Source organism: Lutra lutra, chromosome 12, assembly GCF_902655055.1.
Source record: "Lutra lutra chromosome 12, mLutLut1.2, whole genome shotgun sequence".
Taxonomy (NCBI): domain Eukaryota; kingdom Metazoa; phylum Chordata; class Mammalia; order Carnivora; family Mustelidae; genus Lutra; species Lutra lutra.
In genome coordinates, this window is record NC_062289.1 from 93,528,726 (window position 1) to 93,550,077 (window position 21,352).

The 21,352-nt window shown below is 48.8% G+C and overlaps 1 protein-coding gene across 1 annotated transcript in view; it reads right to left on the reverse strand.

The window, feature by feature from the left end:
* Positions 1-20,108, reverse strand: part of GCN1 (GCN1 activator of EIF2AK4) — a 61,229-nt gene extending 41,121 nt beyond the window's left edge. The window contains exons 1-14 of the mRNA XM_047696364.1: positions 20,065-20,108; positions 14,545-14,647; positions 10,037-10,100; positions 9,365-9,496; positions 8,755-8,863; positions 4,819-4,917; positions 4,589-4,723; positions 3,644-3,712; positions 3,413-3,521; positions 2,444-2,518; positions 2,063-2,191; positions 1,234-1,284; positions 792-890; positions 406-579 (exon numbers count right to left, since the gene is read on the reverse strand). Coding sequence (XP_047552320.1) covers positions 406-579; positions 792-890; positions 1,234-1,284; positions 2,063-2,191; positions 2,444-2,518; positions 3,413-3,521; positions 3,644-3,712; positions 4,589-4,723; positions 4,819-4,917; positions 8,755-8,863; positions 9,365-9,496; positions 10,037-10,100; positions 14,545-14,647; positions 20,065-20,082 — 1,366 coding nt within the window. The 5' untranslated portion in view covers positions 20,083-20,108. The remainder of the gene's footprint in view (positions 1-405; positions 580-791; positions 891-1,233; positions 1,285-2,062; positions 2,192-2,443; positions 2,519-3,412; positions 3,522-3,643; positions 3,713-4,588; positions 4,724-4,818; positions 4,918-8,754; positions 8,864-9,364; positions 9,497-10,036; positions 10,101-14,544; positions 14,648-20,064) is intronic.
* Positions 20,109-21,352: the final 1,244 nt, after the last annotated feature.

The window sequence follows — 21,352 nt, forward strand, 5'->3', positions numbered from 1 at the left end:
GCTTTGCTTAGGAAAGAGATGGATACCCATGCCCAAGATTCGTCAGCACCACAGAAAAGGGAGTGACTGGTTTTTAGTAAGTCCAACGAAACGTTTCTATGAAGCTGGAGTTTTTGAATCAGGCCTCTCACGATCACTTCCACATGACTTCAGATAATACAGGGACAGGTTCTAGACCCAGGCCCTCTCTGAATAAAGCTTCATAACTTGGAGATCTGATAAAGGGGAGAAGCCAAAATCCGTTGTGAAGACTGGGCACTAATTCGAGGCTTTGTGGAGGACTGAGCCCGATGCTCCCAGAGGCTTAAAAAGAAGCAACGCCGAGTAAGCTGGACAGCAAGGGAAAGCCGGGGGCGGTGAGGATGCCCGGAAGACTCGGTCACCCCCGCAGGAGAGGCATCTCACCTCGGAAGCAGGCCAACATGCACTGCAGGTAGGCATGCCTCACTGCAGAGGTCGAAGTCTTAAGGCTGAAGGCTTTCTTGAACCATTCGGTGAGCTTCTTGGGCACTTCTGTGGTGAACCGGTTACACCAGAGAGCCAGGACAGAGACCGCGTGCACCAAGGTGCCTTCGTGAACTAGGGCAAGAAGCAGAAGTCCGGTCAGTTCAGTGTCTTAGGCCCACGTCCAACCGCCAGCAGCAGTGCCCCAAAGCAAGCAGGAGCACAAGGGGGGGGAAGCAGTAATGCTTCAGGGGAGGTCTGCCTTGAGAAGGGGTTCATGGCAGCTGTGAGGGTGAAAACCAGAATCAGCTCGAGTCCAGACTGCATCCTCCCCATGCCGTAGTTACCTTCTTGCTGGAGGAACGGGATAAACAGCTCAGCCACAGTCCCATTCAGGACTTGACTAGAAGGCCCAGACACCACGTGATGACTGACACTCCCGATCCCTGGAAGGCAGGGGATTTCCTGCTCAGCATAAAACCACAAACACGAGATTCTTCTTGCCACTGCCCACTTCCCTAGCAGCCAAGTCTCTCCTCCGGCCACCACTGCCCTTCCCTCAATCCCCCCTACAGATGATCCCTCCTTCCACAGAAGCCAGGCCTCCCGCTAGACTCAAACAAGTCCCACTGGCCCCACAGGCAGGCAGCAGAGTCCTGGAAGCCAGGCTGGGATGTCCAGGACTGTCAGAGTTGAGTCAAGATCCAATAAAGGACCTGCCTTACCCACCAGTTACATTACACCTCATCTACTACTACACTTACCACTACCCCAGGAGAGATTCTGTACCTGAGAGGACACTAATCTTCTGGGCTACAATAGTCAGTTTTCCCTCAGAGCCTGAGAGGAGAGAAAGCAAAGATTCAAAATTCACATCTGCCACATTTCCCCAGAGGGTGAATGTGGTCATGTGTGTGACACCAAGATACAGTTTCTGGTTCCTGAAGCAACCTTTGTTTGTGAAGCTGCCTTTAAAATAACATTCACTAGATTTTTTTTTTTCCTGACGAAAACAGTAATATGTTCTCACAGAAAACTTGAGAAACAAAGAATATGAAGGAAAACATTTAGGGATGCCTGGGTGGCTCAGTCGGTTAAGCATCTGCCTTTGGCTCACTCAGGTCATGATCCCAGGGTCCTGGGATCGAGTCCCGCATCAGGCTCTTTACTCATCAGGGAGTTTACTTCTCCCTCTGCCTGCCACTCCCCCTGCTTGTGTGCTCTCTCTCTGACAAATAAATAAATAAAATCTTTAGAAATAAATAAAGTGAAACTCATGTTTATAAAGAAAAAAAAACATTTTAAAATCACCCATGTGTCTACTACCCAAAGACATTATGAACATTTTGATGTGTTTCCCTCTAGTTTTTCCCTTTATGCATACAATAATGTCTACACTAAAAAAATAATAATAATAACTGAGATTACCCCCGTCTACACTGCTCTCCCTACTCATGCTTCTGTTCACTTCACACGTTCACATTCTACTGCGAGCGTTCTCTCGACCACACAGCCTTGACACAAGCAGACTCAGGAGACCCACTTCCCCAGCAGGTCCCAGCACCCACACCTCCGCCATCCCCCGCCCTGCCCCCCCAAGCCAGGAAACCTTGCTTACCGCCGAGGATCGCGAACAGGTGCCTGGTCAAGGCTTCTGTTGCTGCAGAGTCGCTGCACTGGCGGGCCAGGTTCCGCAGCGCCAGCACAGCTTCGTCCATCAGGCGGGGACTGTTGGACTTAAGCTGACCTAGACACAGACAGCCGCAGCTCAGAAGCCACCGAGAGCCGAGCTATCTGGGACTTCAGCTCAGTCTTCTCCACATTCCCAACTCTCCCACCCCAGCAAGGTACTCTCCTAAAGGAGCTCAAGAAACTATGCAAGTGTAGTTTCTTTTTTAAACTGAGCTGTCCCCTGCCCTTTCTCCTAAAATAACTGGGAAAATGGCAACCAAAACCCAAGGTGCCATCCTAGGGGCCGGAGAGGGGTCATGGTACTCACTGGCCAGTCCTTTCACGATGTCCAGGGCATATTGGCTGAGATCAAGAGTCACCGATGCCAGCAGACTAGAGATAGCTAAGGGAGACAGAAAGTACACAGCACATCTGTCTCAGGCATAAATGCCCATTTCTGCTGTACATCCCAGCCAATGCCATCAGACCTGCTGTCCAGATGCAAAGAACCCTGACCACTCTTCATCTTCATACGATCCCAAGAGCAGTCACACCTTTGTCGCTACTTTCAAGCGCCACCAAGTTCATACTGTCTAGAGCAGAGGTTCCTTTTTTTTTCCCTAAAGATTTTATTTATTTGACAGAGACACAGTGAAAGAGGGAACACAAGCAGGGGGAGCGGGACAGGGAGAAGCAGACTCCCGCTAAGCAGGGAGCCTGACGCAGGGCTTGATCCCAGGACCCTGGGATCATGACCTGAGCTGAAGGCAGACACTTAATGACTGAACCACGCAGGTGCCCCTAGAATAGAGGTTTCTTCTTTTTTTTTTTTAGATTTTTTATTTGTTTGACAGAGATCACAAGTAGGCAGAGAGGCAGGCAGAGAGAGAGAGAGGGAAGCAGGCTCCCCGCTGAGCAGAGAGCCTGATGCAGGGCTCGATCCCAGGACCCTGAGATCATGACCTGAGCCGAAGGCAGAGGCTTTAACCCACTGAGCCACCCAGGCGCCCCAGAACAGAGGTTTCTAACCTGAATGGTTTTCCAAAAGGTTCTTAGACCTCTAAAATTGTTCGCGATATTCTAAGCAGATATACTTTCGTGCATCGTGTTAGCAAAAGGGCCCATGACTTTCAACATATTCTCAAAAGGGTCCCTGATCTCTCTCTCAAGGTTCCAACAAGGTAAACAGGGAATATATACTTCACTCCACCCCCACCGCTTCTGCCGCCAAGGATCAGAGACGCAGCGTACCAGGAAACCCACCCCTATCCCACCATCCTGTCTGGTGGTGACCTACTTTCAATAACATTCTCTGGACTCCTAAGTAAGGACTTCTGTATGGTGGGCAGTATCAGATCCTTAAATTCCGCGTGGGACATGTACCGGAGCAGAGGGGCACAGTTATCCTAGAAAGAGAAAGGGGTCAGACACCCAGACCTCGTGGGAACAGACGAAGAATAAAGAACAGCGTGGAATCAGAATTTAAACTGGATTTAGCTCGTCCAACTAAGGTCCACTTCTCACTCACCAACAGATACTTCTGAGGCTTCACTTTGCTCATCAGGATGTTCTTCATATAAAAATCCAGCAGGGCACTCTAGAGAATACAAAGACTGTTTAGCGCAACATTCTGAGTATGTCACCACTGACCTAAAAGATCCCTTTTGTGGGAGTGCCTCTAACAATTACAAATCAGTAAAAAATGAAATCTATACATACATACATAAACAAATAAAATACAAATCAGAGCCCAAATTTCAGTGTCACGCACAGGGGGCCCACTGATCACGACACTCATTATTTTAAAACCTTCAACAGCTTTCCAGAGCTGCTGGGATTCAGTCCAAAGTCCTTGGCTGGGCTGCCAAGCTGCTTGCTAGCCTATGCTGCCTCTCACACCTCTCCAGCCCCCCTCGCCTCCCTGCCTGGTTTCTCGTGGGCTGCTTTCTCTGCCCAAAATACCCCTCTTCACCTCCTGACCTTGCTAATACCTGCTCACCCTTGAAATTCCTTCATCAGAGCTGTGTCCCCTAATCCGTGGCTTCGGTCAGGTCCCCTGCTAGGGGGACCTAGTATTACCACTTCCTGCCCTTCTCCTTTGCAGCTCTTATCACAGATAGAATTAGATGCCTCTCTGCCTGATGGCAGACTCCTCAGACTCAGTTCCCCAAGGGCAGGGATCCCTGGCTTACTGCTGCAACCCAAACAGCTGGCATGGTGCCTGGCACACAGCAGCTGCTCAGCTGTGGGAATAAATCACTGCGCCCATAGGCAAATTACCATCCCAACGACTGCCAGGATTCTCTCCAAGCCAGAGCTGGAGGGAAAACTTTCCAGCTCCTCCAACTTCATTAATAATGGAAAAAGGCCAGGCCCCCTTATGAGAAAACCAATGAGCATCAGATGCAGCCAGAGCCGGGGCGCCCAGGGCAAAAAGGAGACCCCCCTCCTCGCCTCCGGCGAGTCCACCTGCCTTGTGCTGGTTGACCACGTCCAGCTCCTTGTAGGTCGTGCAGAACTGCACCAGCAGCCCCAGCATGCCTGCGTAGTTCTGGTTGGGTTCGAGGCTGAGAATGGCTGACAAGTACTGTTCCACCAGTCCGGGGTTCTGAAGAGGAAGGCATGAAGCTGGAGTGTCACACAGCCATGGGGTGGGGGGAGCACAAAGGCAGCGATGCCCACCACCCCCTCTGCCCCCAGCACCTCTTTCCACAGCTTGCTGAGCTTCTTCACAGCGCCATCCACGGCGTGCCTGTGGGAGCCACCCAGCACCTCCAGCAGGAGCAGGCACTGCACCTCCACCTGTCAGGGCGTGAAACGTGAGTGGTGGCGCCGTGGCCCTCACAGCCGGCCCAAGACCTGCATTGGCCCACTCAGCTCCAGCCAGATCCTCCTCCCTCCACCGCCGACACGTGGCCCCGTCCCAGCATAACATCTGTTCGCTCAAGCATTTCATTAATAAATATATGCTGAGCACCTATGAGTCAGACGGAGAAAACACATGGAGAAGGGGACATACGTGGGCCCTGCTTTCATGCACCTCATAGTTCAGAGGGAGAAAAAGATACTACAAGATAAACATACAGATGAATATGTAATTCCAGTGAGGTAAGGGCCGTGCAGGAAAAAGATAAGCATCCTATCTCATACCTGCCTTGACTTTCCCTTCATTCATTCCACAAACACCTGCTGACTACTGACTAAATGGCAGGCACTACACTGGGCACTTTAGTCATGAAAGTGAAGACTGATCGGATGATCCCGGCCTGTGTGGTGGAGCTCCCCGTCCAACCCAGAGAGAAACACACCATAGGTGCTCAACTGAAAAATCTCAGAGACTTTATACACCACAAACACCCACAGCTACTGGGGAACAGTGCAAATGGCCACCCTGAGAAAAAGGGAATGCTTGTCAAGAAGTCTGCTGCACTCCATCTGCACGTGTACAAAATGACAGGTGAACATTTTTTTTTTTTACAGTAAAAGATTGCAAACAACATAAATGGCCGTCAACAGGGGCCTAGTTATATATACTACAGGACATCCACTCATGATTAGTAAATAGTCATCAAGAATGAGAAACTCGGGACACCTGGGTGGCTCAGTTGGTTAAGCAGCTGCCTTCGGCTCAGGTCATGATTCCAGCGTCCTGGGATCGAGTCCCGCATCGGGCTCCTTGCTCAGCAGGAGCCTGCTTCTCCCTCTGCCTCTGCCTGCCATTCTGTCTGCCTGTGCTTGCTCTCTCTCCCTCTCTCTCTGACAAATAAATAAAATCTTTAAAAAAAAAAAAAAAAAAAAAGAATGAGAAACTCTTGGGCGCCGGGATGGCTCAGTTGGTTGGGCAACTGCCTTTGGCTAAGGTCATGATCCTGGAATCTCAGGATCGAGTCCGCATCAGGCTCCCTGCTCAGCAGGGAGTCTGCTTCTCCCGCTGACCTCTTTCCTCTCATGCACTCTCTCTTAAATAAATAAATAAAGTCTTAAAAAAAAAAAAAAAAGAATGAGAAACTCTTTTTGCACTACTCCAGAACAAATTCTAAATCTGGTTAAAGAAAAAAAAGAGGGGCAAGCTGGGTGACTCAGTCGGTTAAGCGGCCGACTCCTGACTCAGGTTTAGGTTACGATCTCAGGGTTGAGATCAAGTCCTGCATCAGGCTCTGCGCTCAGTGTAGAGTCTGCTTGTCCCTCTCCCGTCCCCTCTGCCCACTCCCAATAACGCTATCTCTAAAATAAATAAATCTTCATTAAGAAAAGAAAAAGGAAGCAAGGTGAAAGAAAAAAGTACTTTCTTTTTTTTTAATTTTTTAAAAAATTTTTATTTATTTGACAGAGAGAGAGATCACAAGTAGACAGAGAGGCAGGCAGAGAGAAGGGAGAAGCAGGCCCCCTGCCGAGCAGAGAGCCCGATGTGGGGATGGATCCTAGGACCCTGAGATCATGACCTGAGCTGAAGGCACAGGCTTAACCCACTGAGCCACCCAGGCACCCCAAAAAGTACTTCCAATACACTAGTGTTTGTGTAAGAAACCCTGTTCAGTCGTATATACAGAGCATGTAACTACCCATATAAGGAATTAGTAACAGAGGAACCCAGACGGCTAGAGAGGGAAACAGGTATAGCATTCTGTGCTTATTGGAACCACATTCAAAACTACACCGCTATTCTCTCTTCCTAGAATGTTCTAACCCCTGATCTGGACAGTTTGTTCATATCCTTCAGGCCTCTGCTTAAACGATGCCTCCTCTGAGGCCTCCTCCCACAATCACCCTGTACTGCACTCTCTCCATCTTCCTACCTGCCTTTCTGCTGTGTGACCTTCACCTCACCACTTATTAGCAGACCTGTGTGTCGTCTACCTTCACCACCAGAGTGTAAGCTCCAGAGGCGCCTGGGTGCCATAGTCGGTTAAGGACCCAACTCTTGGTTTTACCTTAGTCATCATCTCAGGGTCTTGAGATCAAGCCCCACATTGGGCTCCACGCTCATCACAGAGTTGACTTGTCCCTCTCCCTCCCGCTCTACCCCTCTCTGTGTACACACATTCTCTCTCTCTCAAATAAATACATCTTTAAAAATAAAATTTCTTGGGCACCTAGCTGGCTCAGTTTGTTAAGTGACTGCCTTCAGCTCAAGTCATGATCCTGGAGTCCCAGGATCAAGTCCTGCATCAGGTTCCCTGCTCAGCAGGGATTCTGTTTCTCCTTCTGACCCTTCCCTTCTTGTGCTCTTTCTCTCTCTCTCAAATAAATAAATCTTAAAAAAAAGAGGTGTAAGCTCCAAGAGGGCAATGTGCCCTTTCTTGTTCCCAGCTTTTGGCCCAGCTCCTAGAATAGTGCCCAGCACGTAGAGACCCTCAACAGATACTTGAGCAACTGAATGCATTCTGACGCACATGTACAGTCGACATTGGCAACAAGTAAAGGAAAAACCCAGATTCAAGCCACAGGAAAAACAAACACGGTCTCACACTCTTGATGTGTTCTGTCCTAGAAACATAACGCTCCAGGGATGACCCCTGCCACTCACTAACCCAGAAGCATACTTACCTAGGGTCACTGGAGATAAGCCAATGAGGGAGCCATGATAAAGTATCTTATAATGAGACCTAGGTAGCAATGAAACCCATAATCTGAAGGGAGTTCAATTCTGCTATCCGTTACCTGCCAGGTTACAGTGTTCTTATCCTTCAGTCAATCACTGATGGCCACTCCACGGTCACCCCCAGTGGCGTGCTGGGGAAGCTCCAAGGGATGGGGCCATCACTGTGTCTTACTAGCAGGCTGCTTCGTGAGAGGAGCTAGTTTTCTAGCGCCACTCCTCACTTAGCTGCCCAGCCCTCTGTACGTTTCCACAGCCCTCTCACACCTCGTCCTGAGCCCCCCTTCACGACAACTCATGGAAGGGGGTGGGGTAGGTGGCACTTCTTCCCATTTTGCAGAAACGGGCAACAGGCTCAGAAGTTACTACATGGCCAAATATCATGGCCGAGAACCAGAGCCATACCTCCAGCTCCTTTTCAATGAATCATAAGACCATTCCTCTTGTTCTCCACTAAGCATATCTAGATATTCAAATGAACCTCCCAATCTGGCCTTTTGGGCTATCTCTGGTGATCAGACGTGTTGAAAGGCAAGGCAGGGAATGTGGAAGAAGCAGGCACAGAATGGGAGGAGGGAATTAAAGGATCAAAACACAAAACGCAAGAATTCCATTCCATCAGCCAGTTCAACAATGAAATCCAAACATAGGGGAAGGAATGATTAGCCAGAAAATAAAAACCAAAATGATTTACATTATTGCATTTTCTGATTTACTTTCTCTCTTGCTGTTTTTCCCGCCCTGGCCTGGTAGGTCTTCCACATATGCCATGAAGGCAGGAACTGCCTTTCTCTGGCTCATCAGTGTACTCCCAGAGCCTGGCACCATGCCTGACAGAGAAGCTCCAACATATGTGATATGCAGATGAATGGCATTAGGCTGCCCTCATGACCATCCATCAAAATCACATGCGTCAGGACAATTCAAAGCGCTCAGCTACCAAGCACCAAGAAGAGCACTTGCCGGAGAAGGTGCTTAAACGCGTCCCAACTCTGTGCAGGGAGGTGACCTTCACTGCTCCAAAGACCCAGGGAACCTACCAGTTTGTTCCAGATGTCTCCTTGCCGCTTGGCTCTCGAGGGAAACACAATGCGCACCAGTAAGCAGGTCCAGGACAGGGCCAGCAAGGCAGCAGAGCCGCTACTCTTACTGCAGAGGGGAGGGGTGAGGAGGCAAAGGGTAAGTGCAGAGAAGTAGCCTCCATCTTGAGGACAAATGCTCAACGCAAGGCCCTGCCTGGTATATAGGACCCACACTTGACCTACGACTGGGCAGAACTGGAAACTGGCTCCTCATAGGTCATCTGTAACCACTCAGGACAAGAAATGCAGGCCTTGTCAGCCAAATTCCCTCCTCTTAGCACTCACAACTACAGAAGCAAAAAAAAAAAAAAAAAAGGTTCCCCCTATTTAGTGTCCACCAGCCATTTGCTTCCACTGGTTTCCCAACCCTGTTCCTCAGGAGTGGTTTGTCCACTGAGCCTGACATCCTGGCTCCTCCCTTCACTGCAGCAGGCAGACTGCTGGCGCCACTCAGAGTTTCAGAGAGGAAAGAGAGACATGCTCACACCTGCTCAGCGCAGTTCATCTACAACAGCTTCTGCGAACAGGACTTCAGCAAGCCCCGGTAGGCCGTACCTTTCTCTCTTACCTGGGGACACCAGCTTTGGAGCCAATGCCTGAAGACTGCAGAGAGTGCAGAAGGTTCTTAGCAGTGGCTTCTGGCTGGGCCTCAGCCAACTGCTGGATGGCTGCCTGCAGGGCCCTGCGGGAAGCTGCATCTCTAGGGGTTGGAATGGAGGGGAAAGGTGATCACTGGGGGTAGGGGCAATGCAGCTTAGGCCAAGCGCTGGTCTTGCTCTGGAAAACTGGATTGTACTAGATTCCAGTGGTTCACAGATGATGGGATTAGGAAATAACTAGAGAAATCTCCTTCCTCCTGGAGTTCTAGAAGCAGCTAGTAAGGGCAAATGAGCCATCAAGGCTGTGAGGGCAACACGGGCATTTATGGAACACTAACTATGGGCCTCAAACTAGGCCAAGTCCTTCCACCCACAGGACTGTTGACAGTGTACAGACAGACTCATGATGTGGCAGGCACTGTTCTGGGAGCTCACACTTACTAACCACCCGCTATGCGGCAGATAATAGCACCATCCCCATTCTGCAGATAGGGAAAACAGAGGCACAAAGAGGTTAAGTAACTTGGCCAGGATCCAACAGCTAGGATGGGACACAGCTCCAAAGCCTGGGCTCTAACCACTCTCCTGTACCACCTCTCTTACAAAGAGCTGCAGGCACAGGGCTTTCCGCTAGGACTCACCTGTAACGGTGCAGCGTCAAGCAGAATAATTTGCAGAGCCCTTTCACTGCTCCCTCTGGCAGATCTGAAACCAAACGTCATGAAGAGATTAGTCAATAAAAACTACTTTGTGAGCACCTGCTTGAGCCAGGACTCCGCCAGACATGATCTCTACCATGGGACACTTCTGCAGGTTAGAGGTGGAATTCCCTGGAGGAAAAACCCACAGGAAAATCGGGACTCCAGGAAAACAGCTGGTACAGAAAGATTCTCAGGTGGACATGTGTTAAATGAACGAAACTAAGACGATGCGGTGGCCTCAAAGTCTAACACGCTGGCAAGTGCTGCTCCAGGGGCACTGGGGCGATTCTGCTTCTTAGGCCTGGGTGCTGGTTCCACAGGTGCGTCTAGTTTGTGGACATTAAGTGGGCTGTTTGCCTACGGTACATGAACTCTTTATGCTTCTTCTAAAAAATGGTTTTTTTGTTTTGTTTTTTAATTTTATTTATTTTTTTAAGATTTTGTTTATTTATTTGACAGACAGAGATCTCAAGTAGGCAGAGAGGCAGGCGGAGACAGAGAGAGGGGGAAGCAGGCTCCCAGCTGAGCAGAAAGCCTGATGCGGGGCTCCATCCCAGGACCCTGGGATCATGACCCGAGCTGAAGGCAGAGGCTTCAACCCACTGAGCCACCCAGAAGCCCCTAAAAAATGGTTTTTAAAAAGAGGACAAAATTGGGACACCTGGGTGGCTCAGTCAGTTAAGTGTCTGTCTTCGGCTGAGGTCATGATCTCAGGCTCCTGGGATCGAGTCCCGTGTTGGGCTCCTTGCTCAGTGAGGAGCTTACTTCTCCCTCTGCCTGCTGCTCCCACTATCTGTGCTCTCTCGTTCTCTGATAAATATGTAAATAACATTTTTTTAAATAAATAATAAAAACAGGACAAAATTAATGTACTCTGAGGGATCAGAGAAGGGCAGAGCACCTCAAACTGGAGTGGCTTCCGAAGGTTCTAAGGACACACAGCTTGGCCTAACAGATCCGTAGGCTATGGAAAAATGCAGAGAAAGATGTACAGCATGCTGTTAACCACAGGAGCACAAGTGCAGGTGTGGGAATGCATAATGCCCCACGGACACATGAGGAGGAAGAAGAGGAGGACTTAATTAGCACTCGCAAGGTGCCAGGCCCTGCTCTAAGCACTGACACACAGTTCCTCATTTAATCCCTGTAAGGTGGGTATGTGACTTGGGCCACTTTCAGATGAAGAAACATAAGCCCAAGAAACCAAGCAGGTCAGCCGCGTGAAAGAGAAACTCTGGCTGTAACAACAGGAGTCAGTAATGGCAAACCAAGCTGTGGCCGGCTCTGCCTGCCGGATTGAAGGACGCAGACGAAAGGGAGAGACTGTGAGTGAGGGAACATAAGCCGCAGTGTAGAGCAGACTCCCACGGGAGGCGCTGAGAGCCAAGGGCTCGCACAGCACCTCCCACCTCAGGTACCCCAATGGTGGGGACAAATGAACGAGAGGCAGGGACCTCGTCCCTCCAGGGCCCTGAACACTATACTGGTCCCCTGGACTGGGGGCTATTTCAGTGACCAAGGAAAAGAGTGACTGGGGCCAGCAAACAGGTCGTGGCTGAGAGTTAACATACACTGGGTGCTCAGCAGAACCAGGCACAGTGTTAGGCACCGTCCAAACATATTCTCATTTACTCTTCACACTAACCCTCTGAAGGAGACACTATTGCCGCCTCCACGTTCAAAGCAAAGAGACAGGCTCAGACAAGTTAAGTAACTTGAACCAGGTCACACAGCCTGAACGTGGCAGGGCGATGGCTAGAACACAGAGCCTGTCTGACCCAAGTCGAGCCCTTCATCAGTGACACCTACACTAGAGGCTGGTGACTAGAAAGAGAAGGCACAATAAACACTCCATTAGTGAGCCTCAGGGTTCAAGTACATGAAGGCAGGACTGAGGAGAGCCTCAGAGGCAACTCAGGGCCTCATGGGCTGGCCCATGCTGACCATCTGTATCCAGGGCTAGGCAGCTTTGAGAAAGTGTTCAACTCCCAACCCACCAGAAAACACCTCTCCCCACCTTTGCTTACCTCACTTAGTTATCTACAACCCTAACAAAGGAGAGGCCAGAATGATTATTGCTACCCGGTTCCTTAGACTCAGAAAATTAGAAAATCGAGAATTTTTAAGATTTTATTTATTTACTTGAGAGAGAAAAAGAGAAAGAGCACAGAGGGAGAGGGAGAAGCAGACTCCCCGCTGAGCAGGGAGCCTGATGTGGGACTCGATCCCAGAACCCTGGGATCATGATCTGAGCCAAAGGCAGATACCTAACCGACTAAGCCACCTACGAACCCCAAGAACTAAAGATTTCATGCGAGTAGTTAACTTCCCACCACCAACTTGCCCATCAAAGATGACTACACATCTTACAAATATTATTCACCCTGAGTGGCAGAACTTCAGGGTGGCTGAAGAGTAAAGTCACTCTGAAAAGGTCTTGAGTAGTTCGTAAACTTCACACACATGTTAAATGCCTTCCTCCATAAAATGGGAAAGCGCAGTATCCAGCAGTTCCGTCGCAGGAGAGCCACTCCCTGTGGCTCAGAAGGTGTGTACAGATAGTACTTTGTCACATGGCAGCCTTTTCTAACTACAACCCTGTCACGAAAAGTGATCAGAGAGACTTCTGAAGCTGCCATAAAACTCATGCATTGAAGCGTTAACACAGAGAATCTCTTAGAAGCTGACAAACAGGAACGGACGGAATTTACACGCAGCGTTAAAAGGCTTGGGTGTGTAACCAGGCGGCGGTGGATGAGAAGCAGTAAATGAGCACTTGGGTGAAGCAGGCTCTTACTCACAGGAAGTGAAAGCTGAGGGGCAGGGAGACCCAACTCTACACAGCCATGATTCTCAGACTCCAGCAAACACATCAGTCACCTAGAGAGCTTGCTGAAACACAGATGCTGGGTTGGGCCCCCATGGTTTCTGAATCGGAGTTTCTGGGATGGAGCTGAGAATCTGTATCGCAAACACGTTCTGACATGATGCTGATGCTGCTGGCCCAGGGACCACACTTTGAGAACCAATGCTATACAGTAAAAGATAACTCAGAAGCTAATTAGGATTTATTGGATGAAAGCAAACTAGTCCAAGGGGCGTCTGGGTGGCTCAATTAGTTAAGCATCTGCCCTCGGCTCAGGTCACGATCCCAGGATCCTGGGATCCAGCCCCATGCAGGGTTCCCAGCTCAGCAGGGGAGTCTGCTTCTCTCTCTCCCTCTGCCCCTGCTCATGCGCTCTCTTCTTTTGCTCTCACTCTCTCTCTCTCTCAAATAAATAAAACCTTAAAAAAAGAAAAAAGAAAAACAAAGCACACTAGTCCTTTTTTTCCCCCCAGTTCCAATATAGTTAACATACAATGTTATATGAAGGCAAATGAGTCCTACACACCTCAATGGGTTGCAGAGAGAGCCCTGAGTGGTACAGAATCAGGATAACTACACGTGCTCGGGATTTCTCAAAATGTGTTCCCCAGACCCTGAACAGGTTTTCAGCAAAAAGAAGGTTAAAGGAAAACACTAGATTTGAAGCTTAATAAAGTTAGAACCTTAGAAAGTTAGAACTGAAAAAAGCTTCATAAAGTTAGAACACCTTCCTGGAATATGCTGTGAATCTCCCAGAGAGTAGAAAGTATGACATCTTCCAAACTTAATTTGACCTTGGAATCTTCACTGGTCAAATCACCTATTACCATCTTGCTAACTTCCATTGAACAAACTGGGAAAAATGGGGTCCCAAGTGATAAAGAAAATGTTTTTTGCATTTAATAAATTACTTAAGACTTTTGGTATCTTTTAGAAATATTTCCATTCAGGAGCCTGGGTGGCTCAGTTGGTTAAGCGACTGCCTTCGGCTCAGGTCATGATTCTGGAGTCCCAGGATCGAGTCCTGCATCGGGCTCCCTGCTCAGCAAGAAGTCTGCTTCTCCCTCTGACCCTCCCCGCTCTCGTGCTCTCTCTCTCTCTCATTCTCTCTTTCAAATAAAATCTTTATTAAAGGGACGCCTGGGTGGCTCAGTTGGTTGAGCAGCTGCCTTCGGCTCAGGTCATGATCCCAGCGTCCTGGGATCGAGTCCCGCATCGGGCTCCTTGCTCATCAGGGAGCCTGCTTCTCCCTCTGCCTCTGCCTGCCATTCTGTCTGCCTGTGCTTGCTCTCTCTCCCTCTCTCTCTCTGACAAATAAATAAATAAAATCTTAAAAAAAAAAAAATCTTTAAAAAAAAAAAAAGGGAATACTTCCAATCAAAATGGTTAAAACTGTAAAAAATCTCTGGTACCTAAGTGGATCAGCTCTCGCTAACCCACTGTTTCAGTGCACAGTACAGCAAATACAGCAAGGGAAGGAGAAGGTGCTTTGAGGGGAAGAGGCAGCCATGGTTCTAAACAGAGAGCACAATTTACTCTGAAATGGAACCGTCTCTCAGCCACATGGATATAAAATAAATACCTTTTCCAGCAACACATTTCCCCAGTTCATTGAGGATTTCTCTCCGTTCCTTCACACTGGCTGTTGTCACCTTCCCAGCAAAACGTTTTAGTGTCTCGGAAACCTGTGAAGACCAAACCCACAGCAGAAATTTCAGCAAACTACAAAACAATGAGAGAGAGAGAGAGAGAGTGTGTGTGTGTGTGTTTGTGCGCTTGCGCGCATGCGTGCGCGTGTGTGTGAGCACGCGCGTGTTTTCATGGGGAAGGGGGTACAGAGTTCAGTGTGGTTCCCTCTAACCCAAAGTTTCTCGACCTCCACATTGCAGACATTTAGGGCTGGGTAATTCTTGCTGTGAAGCCATCTTCCTACGTTGTAGGATTTTTTTTTTTAAAGATTTCATTTATCCATTTGACAGAGATCACAGGCAGAGAGGGAGGCAGAGAGAAAGGAGGGGAAGAAGACTCCCCGCTGAGCAGAGAGCCCAATGCAGGGCTCGATCCCAAGACCCTGAGATCATGACTTGAGCCGAAGGCAGAGGCTTTAACCCACTAAGCCACCCAGGCACCCCATGTTGTAGGATTCTGAATGGCATTCCTGGCTTCTAACCCCTCAACACCAGTAACAACACTCCACTCCTTCTGCCTCAGTCGACAATCTACACTGTCTCCAGACATTGTGAAAAGTCTCTTGGTGGGCCAAATCATCCCGGGGTGACACGTACTTCTTAAACCCAGTCAACCAGTCAACATACCTTACTTCAAAGTTTAGACAAGAAGAGGCAAAGCAAAAGGCCAAAACCTTAGGACAGAAAATGCCCTTTCAGGATTATGTAAAATCCAGTGAGGGCACAGTGGCTGAAGGGTGGAAAGTCAAGAGACGTAACCCCAGTTCTGCCTCTTACCAGCTGTGGAAATTCAGTCAAATTATATCATCTCCTTGGACCCCCTGGGTGGCTCAGTCAGTTAAGTGTCGAACTCGACTTTGGCTCAGGTCATGATCTCAGGGTCATGGGACTGAGCCCTGCACTGGGCTCCATGCTCAGTGGGGAGTCTGCTTAAGATTCTCTCTCTCCCTCTGCCCCTCTCCCCTGCACACTCTCTCCCCCTCTTTCTCTAATAAATAAATAAACCTTAAAAAAAAAAATTAGGGGCACCTGGGTGGCTCAGTGGGTTGAGCCTCTACCTTCGGCTCGGGTCATGGTCTCGGGGTCCTGGGATCGAGCCCCATGTCGGGCTCTCTGCTCGGCGGGGAGCCTGCTTCCCCCCTCTCTCTCTGCCTGCCTCTGCCTACTTGTGATCTCTGTCTGTCAAATAAATAAATAAAATCTTTAAAGAAAAAGAAAAAAAAAGAATAAAAGCTCAAGAAAAAAAAAAAAGTTTAGGTCATCTCCTTGACCACCAGTTCCCCATGTATACCACGCAGGTAACAGCACCCACCTCACAGGACCGTTAGAGGCTAAGGGAGAGAGCCTGTGTAGAGCATTTACTCTTCTCTCAGCACAAGGTCAGCCACTACCACCAACAAGCCTTTGCGGTAGGCATCAGTCCCCCCACTTTACACGTGATGAAAAGAGCAGACTCCCAGAGAGAAGCCATTGCTCAGACTGGGCCTGAGAGTCATAGCAGCTGCATTTTTGAAACTAAGCCTGAAACTGAGAGGTCTATAAACCACTGCCAACCAACCCTTAGCTTTCAAACGCCATCCACGTTAGCACAGCTGCCTCCCCTGCACTGAGGGGAACTATTTCAGAGGCAGGTCTAATTAGCAAAGTAAGATTCAAGGGTGGATAGAGAAACAAAATTATGCTTTTTCTTACATTTAAATCCCTGATATAATTCTACTGGCAATGAGTAAACTCATGCCAAAACTGTCTTCCACGTAAGTGATTGTTTGAATAATGTCTTTTGTTTTTATAGTTATACATGCAGATAATTAAAAAGAGTCAATGTCATGTCAACTATACTTCAAAAAAAAAAAAAAAAAAAAAGCTGAAGAGTTCTGGGAAGTCTGCTAGAAAAACCAGTCTCTTGCCTTCACTCCCCAAGAGCACCCTCTCACCAATTCTGGCTCATGATTTTGGGAGTTACCCCCATTCTCTAAATAACTTATCTGTGCCACTACTACTTGATTTTTCAGTTTTGTTACCTTTTATTATTTTTTTTAAAGATTTTATTTATTCATTTGACAGAGAGAGATCACAAGTAGACAGAGAGGCAGGCGTGGCGAGGGGGTGGGAGCAGGCTCCCCACCAAGCAAAGGGCCCAATGTGGGGCTGGATCCCAGGACCCTGAGATCACAACCTGAGCTGAAGGCAGAGGCCCAACCCACTGAGCCACCCAGGCGCCCCAGTTTTGTTACCTTTTATAGTAGCTCTTTCTCCAACCTCACCTCATACCCTCCCCTTTTCCCCAACATAATTCCTCAGTTTCATAATATAGGCTAGCTCAGTAGTCAGTGTTTACACGGCATATAAATGGTAGGCATTCAACCTCTAATTAATTTTTTTAAGATTTTATTTATTTATTTACTTATTTTTTGAGAGAGAGCATGTGCACACGTACCCAAGCAACCGGAAGAAGGAGCAGAGCGAAACAGAACCTAAAGCAGGCTCCCAGCTGAGTGTGGAGACCAACCGCATGACCCTGAGGTCATGAATGGAACCAAAATCAAGAGCTGGATGCCCAACTGAGCCACCCAGGCGCCCCATTCAACCTCCATTTAAAGATTTTATGTATTTGTCAGAGAGACAGAGAGAGAGAGAGAAAGACAGGCAGGCAGAGAGAGATGCAGACTCCCTGCTGAGCAAGGAGCCTGTGGCAGGACTCAATCCCAGGACCCTGGGATCATGACCTGAGCCAAAGGCAGACACTTAACTGACTGCACCACCCAGGCGTCCTTCAACCTCCATTTAATACACTATGCTACTATCCTCACAGCTTTATTTACCCTGGAGTTAATAAATGCCCTTTCCCACCTTGCCTCAGTTTGCTTTGTTTTATGTGGTCTAATTTGCATTTCGATCCCAAACTTTTTGCCACTTGTCTAAATCTCAGTACATTTGGGCAGATCAGGTATTCTCCCAAATTCCACCTTCCTGAAGAAGTGTCTCCCAGAACTTGATGACCTGCCCCAATTTGGCAAATGATCCTCTACAGATGGGACACAGCATATCACCTGAGAATGTACTCTCTCTTATGTTTAGATGGAGCATATCCTCCATTTTGTGAAGTCCTTGCAAATCTGAAAATGTTCTAGCTTCACAGCTGACTTAAGTTTGTTTGGATACAGAATACTAGGTTGAAATCATTTTCCCTCAGACTACCAAAGACATTTCTCACTGAACTCCAGCTTTCAGTGTTGTTACCAAGTCCAGTGTCATTCTGATTTCTGCTCCTTTGTATGAGACCTGACTTTTACCCCTGCAAACGTCTAGGATCTTCTCTTTGTGTCTTAGGTTCTAAAGTTTCACACTAATGTGCTTTGTTGCGAGTCTATTTTCATCTATTCTGCTGAGCATTTTTGGTCTGGAAACACACCCTCCAGTTGGGGGCAAGTTTCTTCAATTACTCTGCAGATGACCTCCTTGGATATTGGGTCTCCTACACTAGTCCTCACAGCGATCCTGTTTTACACACTCCTGAGAAAAAAAAAAGCCCAGGCTTTTGCCAAGGCGGAGAAAGACAGCTGGGGATCTGACTGCATCTGAAAAGGGCTTTCACCCAATCCTCCTAACTGACCCCTCCTACTCACCCTCACTTCCAGAGGTTAGCTGATACCCCCAGCTCTCATCTGTCAGAGATTCTGCCATGTGAATCAGGTTGCTTCTCAGCGTTCCCAACTGTTGGCCTAGGAGTCATTTTCCTTGGGTCTGCTAAATCCTTGCCATTCATCACTTTGTAGTTTCCAAAAGTTTGTTGGTGTTGTCTGCTCCCCATTCTCCCAATCCTTGTGGGATTACTTTTTAAAAAAAAAAAAAAAACCTTTTACTAGTTTTAGTGAGGGCTGAGGAGACATCAAAAATAGATGCATGAATACAACCCACTCTCTACCTAGAATTCCCACATAGCTGTCTTTCTAGGATAATATTAGATTCTTGGCCACAGTTTCTCTCACAAAGTTGAAAGAACTTTTTAGGTTTAAGGCTCTTCTTTCTCTTAATCAGAAAATGAATTGAGGCTCCATCAGAAAACTGAAGAAATGCACACCAAGATCTTTTACAGAAGTCTTTTGTTGGTGTGACCAGATGCAAACAGCTTTAGAGATCACAGGTTTCTCTCTAGAGTGGCACTGTCCAAAAGAACCTTGTGATGATGGAAATTGTTCTTCTGCACCGTCCAGTACAGTGGCCAGCAGCCACACATAGCTATCCACACACTGAAATGTGGCTAGAGCAATTGAAGAACTAAAATTTTCATTTCATTTACCTTTAACTAACTTAACTAGCGATTAAATACCCACACGGCTACCATAACGAATACCACAGCTCTTGAGAGATGTTTCTCCACTTGAGTATTAACGTTAAACATTCAGTGTGTGTCCCCTAACCCCTTCCAAGATACCCAAGAGAGTAAGCTTTCCTTTCCAGGATTCAGTATAACACACTTGAAACAAATTACCAGCCCCCTGCACAGATAATACTCAAAACACAACTCCCAAATGTTCCCTAAGTGCTCACTCTCAGGTCTCAGGGCCTCCCTATCAAAATCAATTAGTCTCCTCTCCCGGGAGATCCAAGTAAGCCAAGCTGTCCCTTAGACACGGGTTTCTTTTTCCCATATTATTGTCTTTTCACTCTAAAACACTCGTGACTATAATCGAGGCTAAGGTGGAGGAAAAAGTTTTTCCCAAGTCCTTCCCAAACTACGAGGTATTACACTCAAGGATGGTAAGGCTCTTCCAAAGTAGTAACGGTTCTTTTACTTCCAACCGTGGTCCTAAGAACAACCACCAACGTATAACGTATAACGTATACTTTATCTCACTGAATCCTCACAAGCCTCTACCGTAGGTACTACCTTAGCCCCATTTTATAGACGAAAAGACTGACACTTGGCGGAGCTAAGTAAGTTGCCGGGGATCTCACGGAAATCAGCGAGCTGGGACTCAAACTGTATAAATGCAAAGCCTGTGCTCTAAGTGCCTGCACACCGTGGGTACTCGAGAAACGTTTGCTGAACGTAAAGTTTAAGGACGAGCCGGCGTCGGCCGGGGCTCACTGCCCGAGAGCTCGGAGAATTGCAGCAAAGACTCGTAAAGGTGAACTTCTGCAACTCCAGGGTGAGGGAGGGCCCCGCCGGGCGCCAGCGGCCGAAGCCCAGGCCGGAGCCCCTGCCTCCTCCAGTCCGGGATTGGTGTGCGCCGCGCGGGCCGGGCCGGACCAAGAGCCGCGAAGGGTCGGCCGGAGACGGCCCCGGGGCCGCGCCCTCCGCAACCACTGCCCCCCAATACCCCTAGGCCAGAGGCAAGAGCGGTCTAGCTCAACGGCCGCCGTCCACACCCAGTCACTGGCCGCGTTGGCCCCGCAGCCGCCCGCCTCACCTGCGTGTCCGCCGCCATCCTGCCGGCGCTGACTCCGGAACCGCTTCCGGAGCGCTTCCGGGTCATAGCGCGGGCCCACGCGGCAGGGCGAGGCCAGGAGCCCGCCGGGCCCGGGCCTGGCGCCCCCGGGCGGGACGGCGGCCGCAACAGCCCGGGCTAGGAGGCGGGCAGCGGGATGGAGTGCCTGAACCGGCGCCGGCGATAGTGGAGGCCAACCCCCAGGGCCCGCTCTTCAACCCCGGGGCCCTTCTCAGCCTGGCCTCGTGGGAGACGAAGGTCTTTGAGGATTTGTAATGTGGTGAGACCACCCCGTAGTCTTCGACCCGCTTGAGTTCGCAGGTCTGGCCCCACGTGGCCTGTGCCAAGCGAAGGCCACATTCTTTAAGGAAATGAGATTTTTTTTTTTTTTAAAGATTTTTTTTTTTTTTTAATTTATTTGACAGAGAGAGATCACAAGCAGGCAGAGAGGCAGGCAGAGAGAGAGGAGGAAGCAGGTTCCCTGCTGAGCAGAGAGCCCGATGCGGGGCTCGATCCCAGGACCCTGAGATCATGACCTGAGCCGAAGGCAGCGGCTTAATCCACTGAGCCACCCAGGCGCCCCAGGAAATGAGATTCTTAAATGGCAGAACTGACCTAGGTAAAAGGGAGTCAGCGAACTCGCATCTTCCCCTGAGCTTGTAACCAGTGGCAGACAATGTTGAGTTAGAAAACAAAGGGGAACTCTGGCTATCAGGGAAGTATTGTGGAGCTGAGAGGGGGCTGCACAGGACAAAATGTTCCAGATTGGGATGTAGGCAAGGCCACAGGGTGGGAGCCTGAGGGCAGTAAAGGACCTCACGGTCCAAGGGACATGGTCTTAATTTTCAGTGTGCAGACGGGTCAACTCTACAGACTACGGTGTAAAGGGGTCTGTGCAGCTTAGCTGTTGGCCCTCTTAGCAATGGCCTTCAAACTGTAGTCAACCTAGTTACAACAAATACTTTTCCATCAGGACCCAGTACAGATTTGTAACAACCACGAGGAAACACCTACCCTTGCAGCAATCACGTTTTATCTTGGTCACCACCTACTCAAAATATGAGGGACCCAGGCTAGTGGCCAGATAGCCATGGAAATAAGAATTCTGGTGTAATAGAAATTCAGTTAGGGGGACCAGCTGGCAGTCCGTGGGGCATCCAACTCTCAATTTCTGAGTTGTGAGTTCAAGCCCAGAGTTGGGTAGAGATTACTTTAAAAAAAAACAAAACAAAACAGCTAAAGCTGGGTAGTATTTGGGGGACATGGGTGA